This window comes from Podarcis liolepis (genome assembly GCF_965112155.1).
Source record: "Podarcis liolepis genome assembly, chromosome: 7".
NCBI classification, from domain to species: Eukaryota; Metazoa; Chordata; class Lepidosauria; order Squamata; family Lacertidae; genus Podarcis; species Podarcis liolepis.
This window is the reverse complement of record NC_139561.1, coordinates 9,923,871-9,940,842: the sequence shown is the minus strand read 5'-3', so window position 1 is coordinate 9,940,842 and position 16,972 is coordinate 9,923,871. Positions and strand designations below refer to the sequence as shown.

The 16,972-nt window shown below is 49.0% G+C and overlaps 1 protein-coding gene across 5 annotated transcripts in view; it reads right to left on the bottom strand.

The window, feature by feature from the left end:
* The window catches only part of RPH3A (rabphilin 3A), a 128,259-nt gene that overhangs the window by 65,016 nt on the left and 46,271 nt on the right, over positions 1-16,972 (bottom strand). For all 5 annotated transcript variants that reach the window (XM_083511415.1, XM_083511416.1, XM_083511414.1 and 2 more), the window contains exon 3: positions 4,818-4,961. In XM_083511415.1, coding sequence (XP_083367541.1) covers positions 4,818-4,961 — 144 coding nt within the window. The remainder of the gene's footprint in view (positions 1-4,817; positions 4,962-16,972) is intronic.

The window sequence follows — 16,972 nt, the reverse complement described above, 5'->3', positions numbered from 1 at the left end:
CCTGGAACCCTTTCCAACTCTACAATTCTGTGATTCTATTTTAAAAAAATGGCATAACAAGTGGCATATCAATTGATTTATTGCAAAAAAAAACCTTCAAAGCAATTTAAAGAAACAATGAAACAATAAAATTACAGCGAACAGAGTTAGAAACAGCTGCTTAAAAAAACAGAAAAAAATAGTTAACACCAACAAGAAGCTAAAAACAGATTAAAACTCGAACCAGCTATGTAAACATCTGAGTAGGCTTGTCTAAACAAAAAGCTTTTTAGCAGGTGCAGAAAACAGTACAGTGAAAACTCCTGCCTGATATCAACAGGCAGGGAGTTCCAAAGTGCATATGCTGCCATACTAAAAGATTGATTTCTTACAAAGAAATGTGGAGCAACGATTGTGTGGCACCTGTAACAATGCCAATTCTGCAAATCAAAGCGGTCAAATGAGCATATATGAGGGTAAGAGGGTCTCGCAGGTAAATTGTGCAAGGTGTGCTCCTGAGATCTAGTATGTAGGGGAGCAGGGGATTTCAGAGAATACGCTGTTCATCTTTCCTTGCACCTCTGTGCATTTGTGGCCAACTAGGGATGAGGGTGGCGCTGTGGGTTAAACCACAGAGCCTAGGGCCTGCCAATCAGAAGGTCGGTGGTTCGAAACCCCGCGACGGGGTGAGCTCCCGTTGCTCGGTCCCTGCTCCTGCCAACCTAGCAGTTCGAAAGCGCATCAAAGTGCAAGCAGATAAATAGGTACCGCTCCGACGGGAAGGTAAACGGCATTTCTATGCGCTGCTCTGGTTCGCCAGAAGCGGCTTAGTCATGCTGGGCACATGACCCAGAAGCTGTACGCCAGCTCCCTCGGCCAATAAAGCGAGATGAGCGCCGCAACCCCAGAGTCGGCCACGACTGGACCTAATGGTCAAGGGTCCCTTTACCTTTACTGCTATGCAGCTTAGACTAGGAGGAAGAATCCGACCAAGGCAGAAGGTTCATTTGCCTTTTTCCGTTGAGAAACAAACTAAGTAGGGCTTGCAGGGGGGCTGCAGCTTGCAAAACCCCCTACCCCACCTGCCAGTTGCACAGGCAGCCCCTTCTGCCAGCAAGGTGGGAGCTTTACAAACGCCCCCAGCAGCCTCTCTCCCTGCAAGTTCGGTTGGGCAGGCATGCTGTGTAAAATCCCAAGCAGATAAAAATAGTGCATGCAATAAAAAATCTATTATTTATTCTGTTCTGAAGGGAATATATGAAGAGAAGGCGGGGGATAGCGGGGAAAAGAGAAGCCCTCTGGAGAGGTTTTCCAGAACATCCAGCCTGCAGGATATTTCATCCCCTCCTGTCGCGGTGTGACCCAAATCTGACAAAACCGTTAAATCAGTGTGCGTTATTTGGGGAAGTGTTGTTAGTGGAGACACACTTGCCTGAGCCAGTCAGCTTATGAAATTAAAACAGGAGCTGTAGGTAAAGGCTTTGCACCAATCCTGACTTCGGTACTGGACTCAGTTCAGCTTATTTCGCAGTTCTAAGCACCCCCCGTGCTGAGCCCATTATTAGCAATAAATGAACAGGTGATTTTTCTCATTATCTGTTCCGCTGATATAGGCGGACCATTTTCAAATAAATCAATTGCAGACTAATTGATTCATCTGAATATGGCTTACCTATATTAGCAGAACGAACGAGGAGGGAAAACGTGGAATGCAGGATGTAAATTAGCTTTTACGTTCATCAAGCAGTGCATTTTTTAAATAAAATTCTGAAGTTAAACGTTTCTGAAGTTTAACATGATTTGAAAAAGGTGGTTTTACATACAAAAGAATATACAAGAACTTTTTTTATCATATAATTAATGAGTACAGAGGAGTTTAGAGGATAGAACTCTGTATAACCGCGATGGGAATCTGATCTGGGGACAGAGATTGCGGAGGTAGATCGGAATAATTTGTGGGCTAAACCACCACCCCACCCCCACTAAAATCAGTATCAACTCAGATATGAGGAAATTCGTTTACATTATTTATTTAAATTATTTAAATACACTAGGTCTTCCCAGGAGGCCAGTAAGGGGACCAGTTTCTGTCCTCTAGCATCTGTCTATTTTTCTGACTTTTATTATAACAAAAGGTTTCGTAAAGGGACGCGGGTGGCGCTGTGGGTTAAACCACAGAGCCTAGGACTTGCCGATCAGAAGGTTGGTGGTTTGAATCCGCGTGACGGGGTGAGCTCCCATTGCTCGGTCCTTGCTCCTGCCAACCTAGCAGTTCGAAAGCACGTCAAAGTGCAAGTAGATAAATAGGTACCACTCCGGCGGGAAGGTAAATGGCATTTCCGTGCGCTGCTCTGGTTCGCCAGAAGCGGCTTAGTCATGCTGGCCACATGACTGTACGCCGGCTCCCTCGGCCAATAAAGCAAGATGAGTGCCGCAACCCCAGAGTTGGCCATGACTGGACCTAATGGTCAGGGGTCCCTTTACCTTTAGGTCTCTTAGACATCCAACGAAGCTGAAATTTGGAAGATTCGGGACAGAGCAAAAGACTATGCAGCGCATAGTTATAAACTACGGAACCCCCTGCCACTGGAGGAAGCGATGACCACGAACTAGGATGGCTTCAAAGGAAGATTAAGCAAATTCGTGCAGAATTACGCTACTGTAACATGCAAACACGACCGAAGCACAAGAGCACTTTCTTGCGGTTTCCAGAGACTCCTTCTGTGGTACTCAGAAGGAGTGCTGAGCTTCAGCTGTGCAACGCTATTTGTGCGAGGTCGACAGCAGGAGAGGGAAGCCGGTTTTAAATCAAACGTGTTTGCAAAGAGAACACGTAGTTGGCGTTATGTTAAGTTGCAGCAGCAGCAAAATGCCCCCCTCCCTCCAAGAGTCTCCCCCCCCCCCTTTCAAACAATGTTTCTTAAGCATCCTGGCAAATTCCCATGCGTCCCAGAAAGAAGTCGTTTCCCACTCCCTGTTCCTCGTGAGAAATGGTGCACTGCAGCAGCTTATGGCTGGGAAATAAGTCAAGCGTACCAGCTCCTCCTTGCTGACTGGGCTGCTGGTGAGCAAGGGAGATGGGAGGCCTTTTGCAGAAACACACACAGAGGCCACTCGTCCCACCTATGAGCTCCCTCAGTGACAAAATTCTACGTCTCCTGGTGGCCTCATCCTGGGGAGGCAGGGAGGGGTGGCTTCCAGCAGTGAAGGGGATGGGAACTGAGTTCGAGGGCCCCAGAGTTCCCTGTGAAAAGGGACTGGTTGTTAAACCACTCTGGATACTGCAGCTCTCTGGGGGAAGATAGGAGTTGCACAACAAATCTCAGCACCCTGGATAAATGACAGGTCCAGGAGTCTTTGGGGGAAGCCAATTTTTTTTTTTTAAAGTGTTCTCATAGTGCTTGAAATGCATGCATATGGCCCAACTCTGTATTTTCTCGCTTGCTCCCCTCTCCCATTTTGTTCACATACCTCCTGAAATAATAACAATGGCAATAACAATAATTACAGTGGTAAAGGTAAAGGGACCCCTGACCATTAGGTCCAGTTGTGGCCGACTCCGGGGTTGCAGCGCTCATCTCGCTTTATTGGCCAATAGAGCCGGTCACGTGCCCAGCACGAACCAGAGCAGTGCACAGAAATGCCGTTCACCTTCCTGCCGGACCGGTACCTATTTATCTACTTGCACTTTGACGTGATTTCGAACTGCTAGGTTGGCAGGAGCAGGGACCGAACAACAGGAGCTCACTCTGTCACAGGGATTTGAACCACCAACCTTCTGATCAGCAAGTCCTAGGCTCTATGGTTTAACCTACAGCGCCACCCACATCCCAATTACAGTGGTACCTTGGGTTAAGTACTTAATTCGTTCTGGAGGTCCGTTCTTAACCTGAAACTGTTCTTAACATTGAAGCACCACTTTAGCTAATGGGGCTTCCTGCTGCCACCGCGCCACCGCCGCACGATTTCTGCTCTCATCCTGAAGCAAAGTTCTTCAACCGAGGTACTATTTCTGGGTTAGCGGAGTCTGTAACCTGAAGCGTATGTAACCCGAGGTACCACTGTAATTTGTATGCTGCCCATCTCACTGGGCTGCCCCAGCCACTCTGGGCGGCTCCCAGCAAAAAGAGGGGGAAAACACAAGACAACATCAAACGCGAAAAACTTCCCTGACCAGGTTTGCCTTGAGATGGCTTTTAAACACCTGGACTACAGTGCCCATCATACCCATCTGCCGTCCATGTTGCTAGCAGGGGGTGATGGGAGACGGAAGACAACGACATCTGGGAGACCCCAGGCCACCCACCCCTGCTTTTGCTTCAGGCAGAATTGGCTCGTGGTCTCCTAGCTCCGGAGCAGAGAAGACCAGGAGTGCAGAACACACAAAGAGAGAGGTACAAGCCCTCCAATAAAGGAAGCTGCCCAGCACCACAGAAAGGATGTTGGGATGGTAGAACAGTAGAGTTGGAAGGGGTCCCCAGGGGTCATCCAGCCAAACCCCCCGCAATGCAAAGATGCAAACAAGACCTTATGGCCATCCAGATGTTGATGGAATAGAACAAACACTGGCCATGTTGGTTGGGGCTGATGGGACCTGGTGTCTGGGAACATCTGGAGGATAACTTCCATCATCCCCAACCACTGGTCATATTGGTTGAGGCTGATGGGACATGGTGTCTGGGAACATCTGGAGGATAACCTCCATTATCTCCAACCACTGGCCATGTTGGTTGGGGCTGATGGGACCTGGTGTCTGGGAACATCTGAAGGAATGCAGATTTGCTACCTGCAGACAAATGCACACAGACCACAACTCCCAACTCACGTGGCCTCCTTACCCAATGCGTTCCTGCTCCAACTCTTCCATCTTCTCGGCGCGAGCAATGACCCGGTTGATGATCTCCTTCTCCTCATCCGTCAGCTCTTCGTTCTTCCTCCCTCGGTCTGGCTGGGTCCCGTGAGCTGACCAGCTGCCAGGGGCTCTGCAGTGGGCATAGGAAAGAGGGGGATCTGGTCAAGGAGGGCATCTGAGGAGGACATCAAAACTGCTGCAAGTGGAACCCAACACAACATATGGGCCAAGGCGGACGGATACCTTCATAAGGGCATCGAGCCAGCTTAAAAAAAATTTTTGAAAAAACTTCTCTACCATTTAATAAAATACAGTGGTGCCCCGCAAGACGAATGCCTCGCAAGACGGAAAACTTGCTAGACGAAAGAGTTTTCCGTTTTGGAGGTGCTACGCAAAACGAATCTCCTATGGGCTTGCTTCGCAAGACGACAATGCCTTGCGAGTTCCTGCGGGTTTTTTCCCCTTTCCCCCCCTTTTTCTAAGCCGCTAAGCCGCTTATTAGCTGATCCGATAAGCCGATAAGCCGCTAAAAGCCGCTAATAGCGCTAATAGCGCTAATCCGCTAATCCGTCAATGGGCTTGCTTCGCAAGACGAAAAAACCGCTAGACGAAGAGAATCACAGAACGGATTCTTTTTGTCTTGCGAGGCACCACTGTATAGAAAATCTCCCAACAGGACACAAGGAATCTAAGTTGTTGACATTTCTGCTGCTCTGCGCGAAGAAACATATTTGATCTGAAAAGGGGACGGTTGAAAGGGGCGGTACCTCGTGGCCATCTAGTCCAACCCCAGAACAATGCGCCATCCCTGCAAGGTGGCCACCCAAATTCTGCTTTCATGCACATGGACAGCTATTACAAACTACAGGTTTACTTCTAGGACCAAACAAGATGTGACGGCAATGGAGATGTGTCACTGCATTGCGGTCTCATTTTATTTTAGGTTATTATTATTATTATTATTTTATTTATTTTAGGATATAGTCTAGGAGGGAGGGCTACCCCCTCCCACACACTGCACTCCTGATTCCAGATGGAACCCCCCATTCCCCAGTGCCTACTACAGTGGTGCCTCGCAAGACGAAAAGAATCCGTTCCGCGAGTCTCTTCGTCTTGCGGTTTTTTCGTCTTGCGAAGCAAGCCCATTAGCGGCTTAGCGGATTAGCGCTATTAGCGGCTTAGCGGGTTTAGCGGATCAGCTGATAAGCGGCTTAGCGGATCAGCTGATAAGCGGCTTAGCGGCTTGGGGAAAGGGGGGGGAGGGAAAAAACCCCGCAGGAACTCGCAAGACATTTTCGTCTTGCAAAGCAAGCCCATAGGAAATTCGTTTTGCGAAGCACCTCCAAAACGGAAAACCCTTTCGTCTAGCGGGTTTTCTGTCTTGCGAGGCATTCGTCTTGCGGGGCACCACTGTACTGGCAAGCAAAAATCAAAAGAGAAAGATGCCTTTATGCATCTTTGTTACAGTGGTACTCTGGTTCTCAGACTTAATCCATTCCGGAAGTCCGTTCCAAAACCAAAGCATTCCAAAACCAAGGTGCGCTTTCCCATAGAAAACGATGCAAAACTGATGAATCCGTTCCAGACTTCTAAAAACAACCCCTAAAACAGCAATTTAACATGAATTTTACTCTCTAATGAGAACACTGATCCATAAAATGAAAGCAATACTCAATGTCCTGTACTATAAAACAAATAAGACAGTATTGTAGATGATAAAAATTAAAATCTTTTTTTTTCTTAGATAGTCATTGTTTGGATGGGGAGCTTTTATCCATTGCCGCAGTCACACAATCAATCAGTAGCTGAACTGGGGGTTCCACACAGTCGCAAAAACAAATGAACCGAAAAAGCCTCAAAAAACAAAAATGCAAAACGAAGAGCAAAAACAAAAGCACCAAACTTAATCCGTTCCGGAAGTCCATTTGACTTCTGAAATGTTCAAAAACCAAGGCGCAGCTTCTGATTGGTGCAGAATAGTCGACAGCCGCATCACATGTTCGGCTTACGAAAAATGTTTGAAAACCGGAACACTTACTTCCAGGTTTTCGGCAATTGGGAACCAAGGCATTTGGGAACCAAGGTTCCACTGTATTATTATTATTACAGTGGTACCTCTAGATACGAACGGGATCCGTTCCAGAGCCCCGTTCACATCTAGAGGTAAACGTAACTAGCGACGGCGCGTCCGCACGCACACGCGTCGCTTTTCGCCACTTCTGCGCATGCGCGTGACGTCATTTTGAGCATCTGCGCAAGCAGCAAAACCCGGAAGTAACGCGCTCCGTTACATCCGGGTTGCCAAGGAGCGCAACTCGAACGCACTCAACTTGAAGCGTATTTAGAAGAAGAAGAAGAAGAGTTTGGATTTGATATCCCGCTTTATCACTCCCCTTCAGGAGTCTCAAAGCGGCTAACATTCTCCTTTCCCTTCCTCCCCCACAACAAACACTCTGTGAGGTGAGTGGGGCTGAGAGACTTCACAGAAGTGTGACTGGCCCAAGGTCACCCAGCAGCTGCATGTGGAGGAGTGGAGACACGAACCCGGTTTCCCAGATTACGTGACTACCGCTCTTAACCACTACACCACACTGGCTCTCTAACCCGAGGTATGACTGTATTATTATTGTTGTTGTTGTTGTTACTACTACTACTACTACTACTATTATTATTATTATTATTCCCTTCACCCTAAAGTCCCAGGGCATGTGTCAGCATTAAAAACAATGTAAAATACCATTTAAAACAATTATGAAGAAAGCCTAAAAATAATTCAAGTGCTTTCATGCCTTCCATATTGCCAGGCCTTCCTTTTGCAAACTGTGAGTAACACACAGCAGGACCAGAGGCGGATGCCAAGAGGGTCAAGGCCTGGGAGACAGAGCTGTCACTCACCTTTGCTTTTTCCTCATTCAAGGCTTTGCCAGCCAAGGGGTGGGGGGAAACTACCACCAGCAAAAAGGGGGGGGAGGAAGGGGGGCTGAGAAGCCGCTCAGCAAAGTGCAAAATTACTATTGTTGCCACAAGCCCGTTTCCTTTTAATAATCAGTTTGTCCTCTTGGAATAATAAGCAAGAGCATTTTGGCCGAGGAGCTGTCAGCTTGTTTCCCTTGCGATGGCAGCCTATATTTTGTCGACTATAAGGAGAATTAAGTCTGCAGCCCAGCAGCGCCTGCTGCCAAGGAACTCAGGCAACGAGGAAGGGGGTTTGCTGCAGCTAAACTGAGTCACAGCCAAGGCAGCGGGCCAACGGCAGAGAAGAATGGCAACACGGGAGAAGCTCCTTGCTAAGTCAACATCATGGAGCAAAAGAGAAAGAAAGTTCAGGGCTAGCCCCAAAGATAGACACAGAAAGGTCCCAGCTTTCTGGGAGCTCAGGGTACGAGATGCCCATAACTTAAAGGTAAAGGTAAAGGGACCCCTGACCATTAGGTCCAGTCGTGGCCGACTCTGGGGTTGCGGCACTCATCTCGCTTTATTGGCCTAGGGAGCCGGCATTCAGCTTCCGGGTCATGTGGCCAGCATGACGAAGCCACTTCTGGCGAACCATAATGTCCCGCCCATAACTTAGGCACATTTAAATTGTTGTGTGCAATCAGCTTTACGCATATGGAAAGGAGAAGGTGTTCCGGGATGGGGGGTGACTTTGGCAATCCTACCCACCATTGGACTTTTGGCTATATGCAATTTTGGCCTTACTCCCCCTGTGTAAGTTGCGGGCTGGGACCTGGGTGGCGCTGTGGGTTAAACCACAGAGCCTAGGACTTGCCAATCAGAAGGTGAGCTCCCGTTGCTTGGTCCCTGCTCCTGCCAACTTAGCAGTTCAAAAGCACATCAAAGTGCAAGTAGATAAATAGGTACTGCTCTTGCGGGAAGGTAAACGGCGTTTCTGTGTGCTGCTCTGGTTCGCCAGAAGCGGCTTAGTCATGCTTGCCACATGACCCGGAAGCTGTACACCGGCTCCCTTGGCCAATAAAGCGAGATGAGCACCGCAACCCCTGAGTCGGTCACGACTGGACCTAATGGTCAGGGGTCACTTTACCTTTACCTTTTAAGTTGCGGGCTAGCTATCCAGACCCTACAAGTGTCCCTAATTTCCAGGAACAGTCCCAGATTTACCGAAACTGTCTCACTTTCCGATTTGATCCTGCAACGTCCCGCTTTTCCTTAGAACATCCCTATTTTCACTGGAGAAATGTTGGAGAGTGTGGAGTTATACAATAACCTTATGAAATAGGCTAGGCTGAGAGGCAGGGACTGGCCTGAGGTCACACCCAGTGCGCTTCATGGCCAAGTGGGGGGGGGGAGTTGAACCCTGGCCTCCCAGGTGCTAGACTGATGCTCTAACCACTGCACCACGCTGTCACTCCCCACATGTTGCTGCACATGAGCTGTGCGCCTGCTCCTGAGCCCCTGTATGATATTAGACCAGCGAGGGAGCCTCCTACCGACCCACCGTCCAGAAAACTACCAGCGTTCCAGGAAATGAGAACATGAAAGGAGTTGTCTTTTTGCAAAAAGACAGGCGGAGAGAGACTGGGCTTGTTCTCCGGATCTGAGGCTGCTCACGCTTTTCATCCTGCAGTGGGATTTGATGCAGCAATTTCCTCTGCAATCCGGGCTGAGAGTGTCTGTGAAATGAGCCAACAAGGTTCTCTCGCTCCCAAAGCGCAAGGAAGAAAAAGGAGGAGAGGAGGAACTCCACGAGGAAAACATCTGCCAGCCAGGCATGAAACGCAACACTTCCTAGCTAAGGAGGCTGGTGCTGTCAGCATCCCAAGGTCTTTTAGGACCAAGGCAAGTCTCATGCCTGGAAGAACCTGGCCAAAGCTGCTAGCCCTGCCAGAAAGCAAATTCCTTGTGTTATAGGAATTCTAAGGTCTCATATAAGGGGCGCGGGTGGCGCTGTGGGTTAAACCGCAGAGCCTAGGACTTGCCGATCAGAAGGTCGGCGGTTCGAATCCCCGTGACGGGGTGAGCTCCCGTTGCTCGGTCCCTGCTCCTGCCAACCTAGCAGTTCAAAAGCACACAAAAGTGCAAGTAGATAAATAGGTACCGCTCCGGCAGGAAGGTAAACGGCGTTTCCGTGCGCTGCTCTGGTTCGCAGGAAGCGGCTTAGTCATGCTGGTCACATGACCCGGAAGCTGTACGCCGGCTCCCTCGGCCAGTAAAGCGAGATGAGTGCCACAACCCCAGAGTTGGCCACGACTGGACCTAATATATATATCCGGGACGTGGGTGGCGCTGTGGGTAAAACCTCAGTGCCTAGGACTTGCCGATCGTATGGTCGGCGGTTCGAATCCCCAGAGCGGGGTGAGCTCCCGTCTTTCAGTCCCAGCTCCTGCCCACCTAGCAGTTCGAAAGCACCCCTAAGTGCAAGTAGATAAATAGGTACCACTTTATAGCGGGAAGGTAAACGGCGTTTCCGTGTGCTGCGCTGGTGCTGGCTCGCCAGAGCAGCTTCGTCACGCTGGCAACGTGACCCGGAAGTGTCTTCGGACAGCGCTGGCTCCCGGCCTCTTAAGTGAGATGGGCGCACACCCCCAGAGTCGGGCACGACTGGCCCGTACGGGCAGGGGTACCTTTACCTTTACCTTATATACCGTATATCAAATGTTGCTAAGGCAAGCACATACATAAGTATATAAACTATGTGTCTGAAATAATACAGGAGAGCAATCCTGAAATCATTTTGACTCTCCCAAATTTACCTCAAATGTTTCTCTGCAAGGAGGTAGGAAATGGGAAAGCCTCTCCATTGTCTCTTTGCTCACAAAGCCTGTCTTAAGGGCGTATTTGTGTATGAATAGGGTGAACCTGTGACCTGAATTCAGGAACTGAATATTTACCATCACAAAAGAATAGCCAGGATGCCCAGGTAAAAGCAATCAGTGACCATTATCAGGTATCCTGGCAAACAGGTTTTCTGCTGTACACCGCCTCCTTCTGTGATGTATGTATCATGTTTTTTGGGGTGGTCTTGAGCTACAGGGTGGGCAATTTCAAAAGTCTATAGAAGGGCTTGCGCACCATTGTTCTGGGTTCCTCCTCCCTCCTGCGTGTGTTGAGTGAAAACCCTGTTGCAACAGATCAGTAAAGATCAGGCTTACTAGCTGCTTTGCTTCTCAATATTCTCTGGTTGGCCTCTGTTATTTTTTCCTACCGACAGATAACCTACATAAGGGCTCTATATGGGCTCTTAGATACCGTATAACGGAAAGGGAGCAGTATTTTTCTTATAACACTTGAGAACAACATTTCCAGATTTCCATTAAGAAGCAGCCCTCGTAGCGGTGCTCTTCGCTAAATCGCTTGGGAAGGTTGTCGCGTTGCTTCACATTTCCCCTTTTCCCCTCTGGTTTGTGTCTAAAAAGTCGGTATTTGCAAGGAGACAAACTCTCTCGTGGAAGGAGCCAAACCCCACGTCTCAGTTTCAAATTGCAAGCCAAGCCTTTGGCTGCAGCTCTTATCGACCAAATTGTATTCCATGTACAATCAAGCCGTCAATAAATCTCTCCCCACCACACACCCTGCCTATTCGCAGGCCCTCATCTTGGATTACCAAAGTAAGCAGTTTATCCGGCAGATCTTTGCAACCGAGCAGAAATCCCATCAGGTGTTTTTCTCTCTTCCAATCAATAAACCATCTTTGTTTGGATTCCTCGGTTTATTAGATACTCCTCAGAAGGGCAATTAAAAAAAAAAACAAGAACGGGTGAACATTCCTGGTCGTAACAAATAGGTCGCAGCAACAGAACCACAAAGCGAGCTGTGGTTCAAGCAACATCAATGGCTTTGGGGCCAAAATCTACCTGAGCAATTGTAGCTTTCTCAAAGCCATAGGTAGGCAAACTAAGGCCCGGGGGCCGGATCCGGCCCAATCCCCTTCTCAATCCAGCCTGAGGACGATCTAGGAATCTGCGTGTTGTTACATGAGAATGTGTCCTTTTATTTAAAATGCATCTCTGGGTTATTTGTGGGGCATAGGAATTCATTCCCCCCCCCAAAAAAAATATAGTCTGCCCCCCCCCACAATGTCTGAGGGACAGTGGACCGGTCCCCTACTGAAAAAGTTTGCTGACCCCTGCTCAAAACCAGTGAAATCAAGGGCTTTTTTCCTGCCCTGATGTGGATCACTTTGCCAGACCCTCCTAGTATCCCTATTTTCCAGAGACAGTTCCTGATTTACAGAAGCCATCTTTGGTTTCTGATTTGATCCCAGAATGTCCCGCTTTTCCTTAAGGCATCCCTATTTACATCCGAGAAATGTTGGAGGGTATGGAGCTATGTAGACCGCCGCCCTCCCGAAGCCAAAGAGATAAGTACAGTGGTACCTCGGGTTAAGAACTTAATTCATTATGGAGGTCCGTTCTTAACCTGAAGCACCACTTTAGCTAATGGGACCTCCCGCCGCCGCCGTGCGATTTCTGTTCTCATCCTGAAGCAAAGTTCTAACCTGAGGTACTATTTCTGGGTTAGAGGAGTCTGTAACCTGAAGCGTCTGTAACCTGAGGTACCACTGTAACTAGACAACCTTTGAAAGACATCTGAAGGCAGACCTGTATAGGGAAGGGTTTTTTAATGTTCAATGTTTTGTTCTGTTTCTATATATGCTGGAAGCTGCCCAGAGTGGCTGGGGCAACCAAGTAATATGGGTGGGGTGTTGTTGATGTTGAATAGGATGTCCCTAATAGATCAAACCTCTCCATTCTGAAGGAAATCAGCCCTGAGTGCTCACTGAAAGGACAGATCGTGAAGCTGAGGCTCCAATACTTTGACCATCTCATGAGAAGAGAAAACTCCCTGGAAAAGACCCTGATGTTGGGAAAGATGGAGGGCACAAGGAGAAGGGGAGGACGAGATGGCTGGACAGTGTTCTCCATGCTACCAGCATGAGTTTGACCAAACTGCGGGAGGCAGTGGAAGACAGGAGTGCCTGGCATGCTCTGGTCCATGGGGCCACAAAGCGTCAGACATGACTAAATGACTAAACAACAACAACATTTTCATCAGAGAAATCTTTAAATTGAACTGCATTTGCCATTTTATGGTCACCTTTACATCTTCTTACCTCCTTTCTGAGAGGAGGCGACCAGAGCACCAGTAATATGTAGGGTACATATTACTGGAGACACCTCAGAAAGGGGTACAGATGGCAACCCTCCAAATTCTCTCCGCCTACAGGCTCCCGTTGCAACTGGGGAAGGCACAGGGATCAGATCTTGCCCACCGTGAGAGGACAAAGCCCTTTGGGAGCCCCCTCGCAGATCCACACCCACCCAATCGAGCAGAGCGCCCACAGATGGAGCCCGCCCCGCCCCGAATCCAAACTGCCATCTGCATTTCTATTCTGTCGGGAACAAGCAGAAATTTGCAGCTGAATCGAGGAACAAAAGCCAGCCTGCGCAGGCAGGGAGCTAAATAGGCCACGTATAAATAGTGCCAATTGTTCGTGCCCGCTGCTCACATCGTGAAATTGAGGGGGGCTTTGAAAGGATCTCGTCTCCCATTCTTCCCCTCGCCAAGCCGAGGCGAGGTAGTTTTTTTTGAGGGGAAATCTAGACAGAGATGCTTCCTCGCAGGCAGCCGGCGTTAGGAGGGGGCTGGCAAATGAATTTCCCCATTCAAGGAGGATGGTTCCTTTCAAAGTCTGGCTACGTTCCTGTGATGGCATCCTGGACACTGAGCCAGACCTTTGGTTCATCTACACCAGTGTTGTCTACCCGGAGGGCTTGTCCACGCTTAACTTTTGCCCTGCTCTTTCCAGACACAGATCCACACTTTACAACTCCAGGTCCACTGGTGCCATTTTAGGTGGCCCTGATGGCCCGAGTACCCACCCAAAAATTGTTGCGGGTGCTTGGCACCCACACAGCAGGACCTCCAACGTGACTTCTGGTACACTGCGAAGCACCGGAAGTTAAGTCTGAAGCCACTCAGGGACTCAGAGGTGGTGTCTAGGGTAAGGTTACCAGATTTATTTTTAATGAATCTGGGGACACTTTTAAACTTCAATGAATTTTGTATGGGGACTGATTTGGAAATCCGGGGACTCTCCCCAGAAAACAAGGACATCTGGTAACCTTAGTCTAGGGCCTTGAGAGGCCTCAGAGAGGGAGTCCCAGGACTCACGAAGCCTTCTGACGCGACTTCACACCCTTGATTTGCATACCAAATCAGAGCCTAGGGCTTGCCGATCAGAAGGTCGGCGGTTCGAATCCCCACGACGGGGTGAGCTCCCGTTGCTCAGTCCCTGCTCCTGCCCACCTAGCAGTTCGGAAGCAGGTCAAAGTGCAAGTAGATAAATAGGTACCACTCTGGTGGGAAGATAAATGGCGTTTCCGTGCACTGCTCTGGTTCGCCAGAAGCGGCTTAGTCATGCTGGCCACATGACCCGGAAGCTGTACGGCGGCTCCCTCGGCCAGTAAACGAGATGAGCGCCACAACCCCAGAGTCGTCAGCGACTGGACTTAACGCTCAGGGGTCCCTTTACCTTTATCATGATATTAATTGGCAGTTTATTTTCACTTCATTTCCTACTGATCTGTAACACTTGTGTCCCCATTTTCATCAAGCTATCAATCAGTCCCCAGCCGCCAGATGCCATGAGTGTATATGTGAACTAAATGCACAACAGATAAACAGAGGACTTACTGTTCTTTTCCACTTCAAAGCAGCGTGGAGGGAGGAAAGGAAGAGGAAAAATGTCAAATACATTATTGCACCAAACAAACATCATCAAAGGACGCTAATATTTCTCGGCCACGGCTGAATAAGGGGAGGCTGATCAAGTCCTGGACACACGTCTGCAGTTAGTGGTGGTCTAGGTAACGGCCAATCAACCCAAGGAGATTACTGTAAGATGGAAGTCCTGTGTGTGAGTGGGAATTCGGCAGGTTGACATCATACCTTGCCCTGACCTGGTACCAGACAAAAACCCTCAGAGGACATCCCACAGGAAGGACCTAAGTCCAAGAGCGACACTCTCCCTTCCTGTGGCTTCCTGCTGGTTTTGACCTTTAAAGCCCTTCACGGCCTAGGACCCTCGTACCTAAGGGACCGCCTCTCCCAGTATGCCCCATGGAGGACCTTAAGGTCCATAAATAGCAACACCCTAGAGGTCCTGGGCCCTAAGGAAGTTAGATTAGCCTCAACCAGAGCCAGGGCCTTTTCAACACTGGCTCCGACCTGGTGGAACGCTCTGCCTCATGAGACCAGGGCCCTGCAGGATCCGATTTCTTTCCACAAGGCCTGTAAGACAGAGTTGTTCCGCCTGGCCTTTGGCTTGGAATCAACTTCATCCCCTTCCCCTCTATCCTTTTTTTCCTTTCTATTTGGGGACTTCCCTGGCTTTTTTCTGGCCCACGAAGGACCAGTCTGGATAGTTGGCCATGGTGAAGACTTGACGTTTTCATCCCAAAAAAAGTTTTTGATTTGAGTTCCTACTGAAATGAGGCTGCATTTTAATGTTGTATTTTAATCTTGTTTTTAAGTTGTATTTCAATCAATTGTTTTTATACCTGGTGTTAGACGCCCTGAGCCTGGTCTTGGCTGGGGAGGGTGGAGTATAAATACATTATTATTTTATTATTATTATTATTCAGAAACATTGCTGACTCCAGCTGTAGAGGAAGGGCAGAGCCATCCTGGCTGGTAGCCATCAATAGCCCTCTCCTCCATGAATTTGCCCAAGCTGGTGGCTATCACTGCCTCATTTCATTTTATGTGCCCTGAATCTTCTAATATTCACTTTCTTTGGATGTCCATGAGTTCCAGAGTTATCAGACTTCCCCCTCTTCTCTAAACTAAAAATTCTGCAATATCCCTTTCGAAGGGCGGCGGCCAGAACTTTACACAGTACGCCAAATGCAGTCGTACCATAGATTTGTATAATGGACCCCTGACTTCCAACATCTGCTCAAAAACCTCAAGAGAAGGCGAGTCCACAACCTCTTGAGGGAGTCTGTATTTCAGGTGTCCATGCAGGAGCCAGTCCCTGTGACCAATAGGACTTTGCAGCGCGGCCTCACAGGTGAGGCCGATTGGTAACTCACAGCACCTGGTGTCAAGAGCTGGGAAGGGATATAAGGTCAGCATTTTTCCCTTTGGCTCTTTGCCACAGCAACACATTTCCTGCCTTGCTACATTTGGCTCCTTGTCTCCTTGCTTCTTGATCCTCAGACCCCTGACTTCGTGGCTCCTTGCTTCCTGACCCTCAGACCCTTGGCTTCTGGACTCCTTGCTTCTTGATCCTCGGACCCCTGACTTCTTGACTCCTTACTTCTTGATCCTCGGACCCTTGACTTCGTGACTCCTTGCTTCCTGACCCTCAGACCCTTGGCTTCTGGACTCCTTGCTTCTTGATCCTTGGACCCCTGACTTCATGTCTCCTTGCTTCTTGATCCTTAGACCCCTGACTTCGTGACTCCTTGCTTCTTGATCCTCAGACCCTTGACTTCTTGACTCCTTACTTCTTGATCCTCGGACCCCTGACTTCGTGACTCCTTGCTTCTTGATCCTCAGACCCCTGACTTCGTGGCTCCTTGCTTCCTGACCCTCGGACCCTTGGCTTCTTAACTCCTGGCTCTCTGATCCTCGGACTCTTGGCTTCCTGACTCCCATTCCTGCTCCCACCCCACCATCTTGCCCCCAGTCCCGACTTCCCCAGCCAGGACTTCGATCGCCCATGAACCGGACCGTGATAGTGTACCACTGTTGAACAGCTCTTGGTGTCAGAAAGATCTTCCTGATGTTTAGTCCGAATCTCCTTTCTTGTAAGTAACTTTCTGGAGTAGGAGAAAACAAGCTTGCTCCATCTTCTACGTGGCAGCACTTTAGACATGTGAAGATGGTTATCATATCTCCTCGCTGTCTATTGGCAGTTTTATTTTCAATTCCTTGCCTAATGATCCCTAGCGTGCAATTTGCCTCCCCCCCAAAAAAGTTGCCACACACTGTGTCAACATCTTCACTGAGCCAGCATGGTGTAGTGGTACAGAGAGGTGGACTCGTAATCTGGTGAACAGGGTTTGATTCCCCGCTCCTCCACATGCAGCTGCTGGGTGACCTTGGGCCAGTCACACTTCTCTGAAGTCTCTCAGCCCCACTCACCTCACAGAGTGTTTGTTGTGGGGGAGGAAG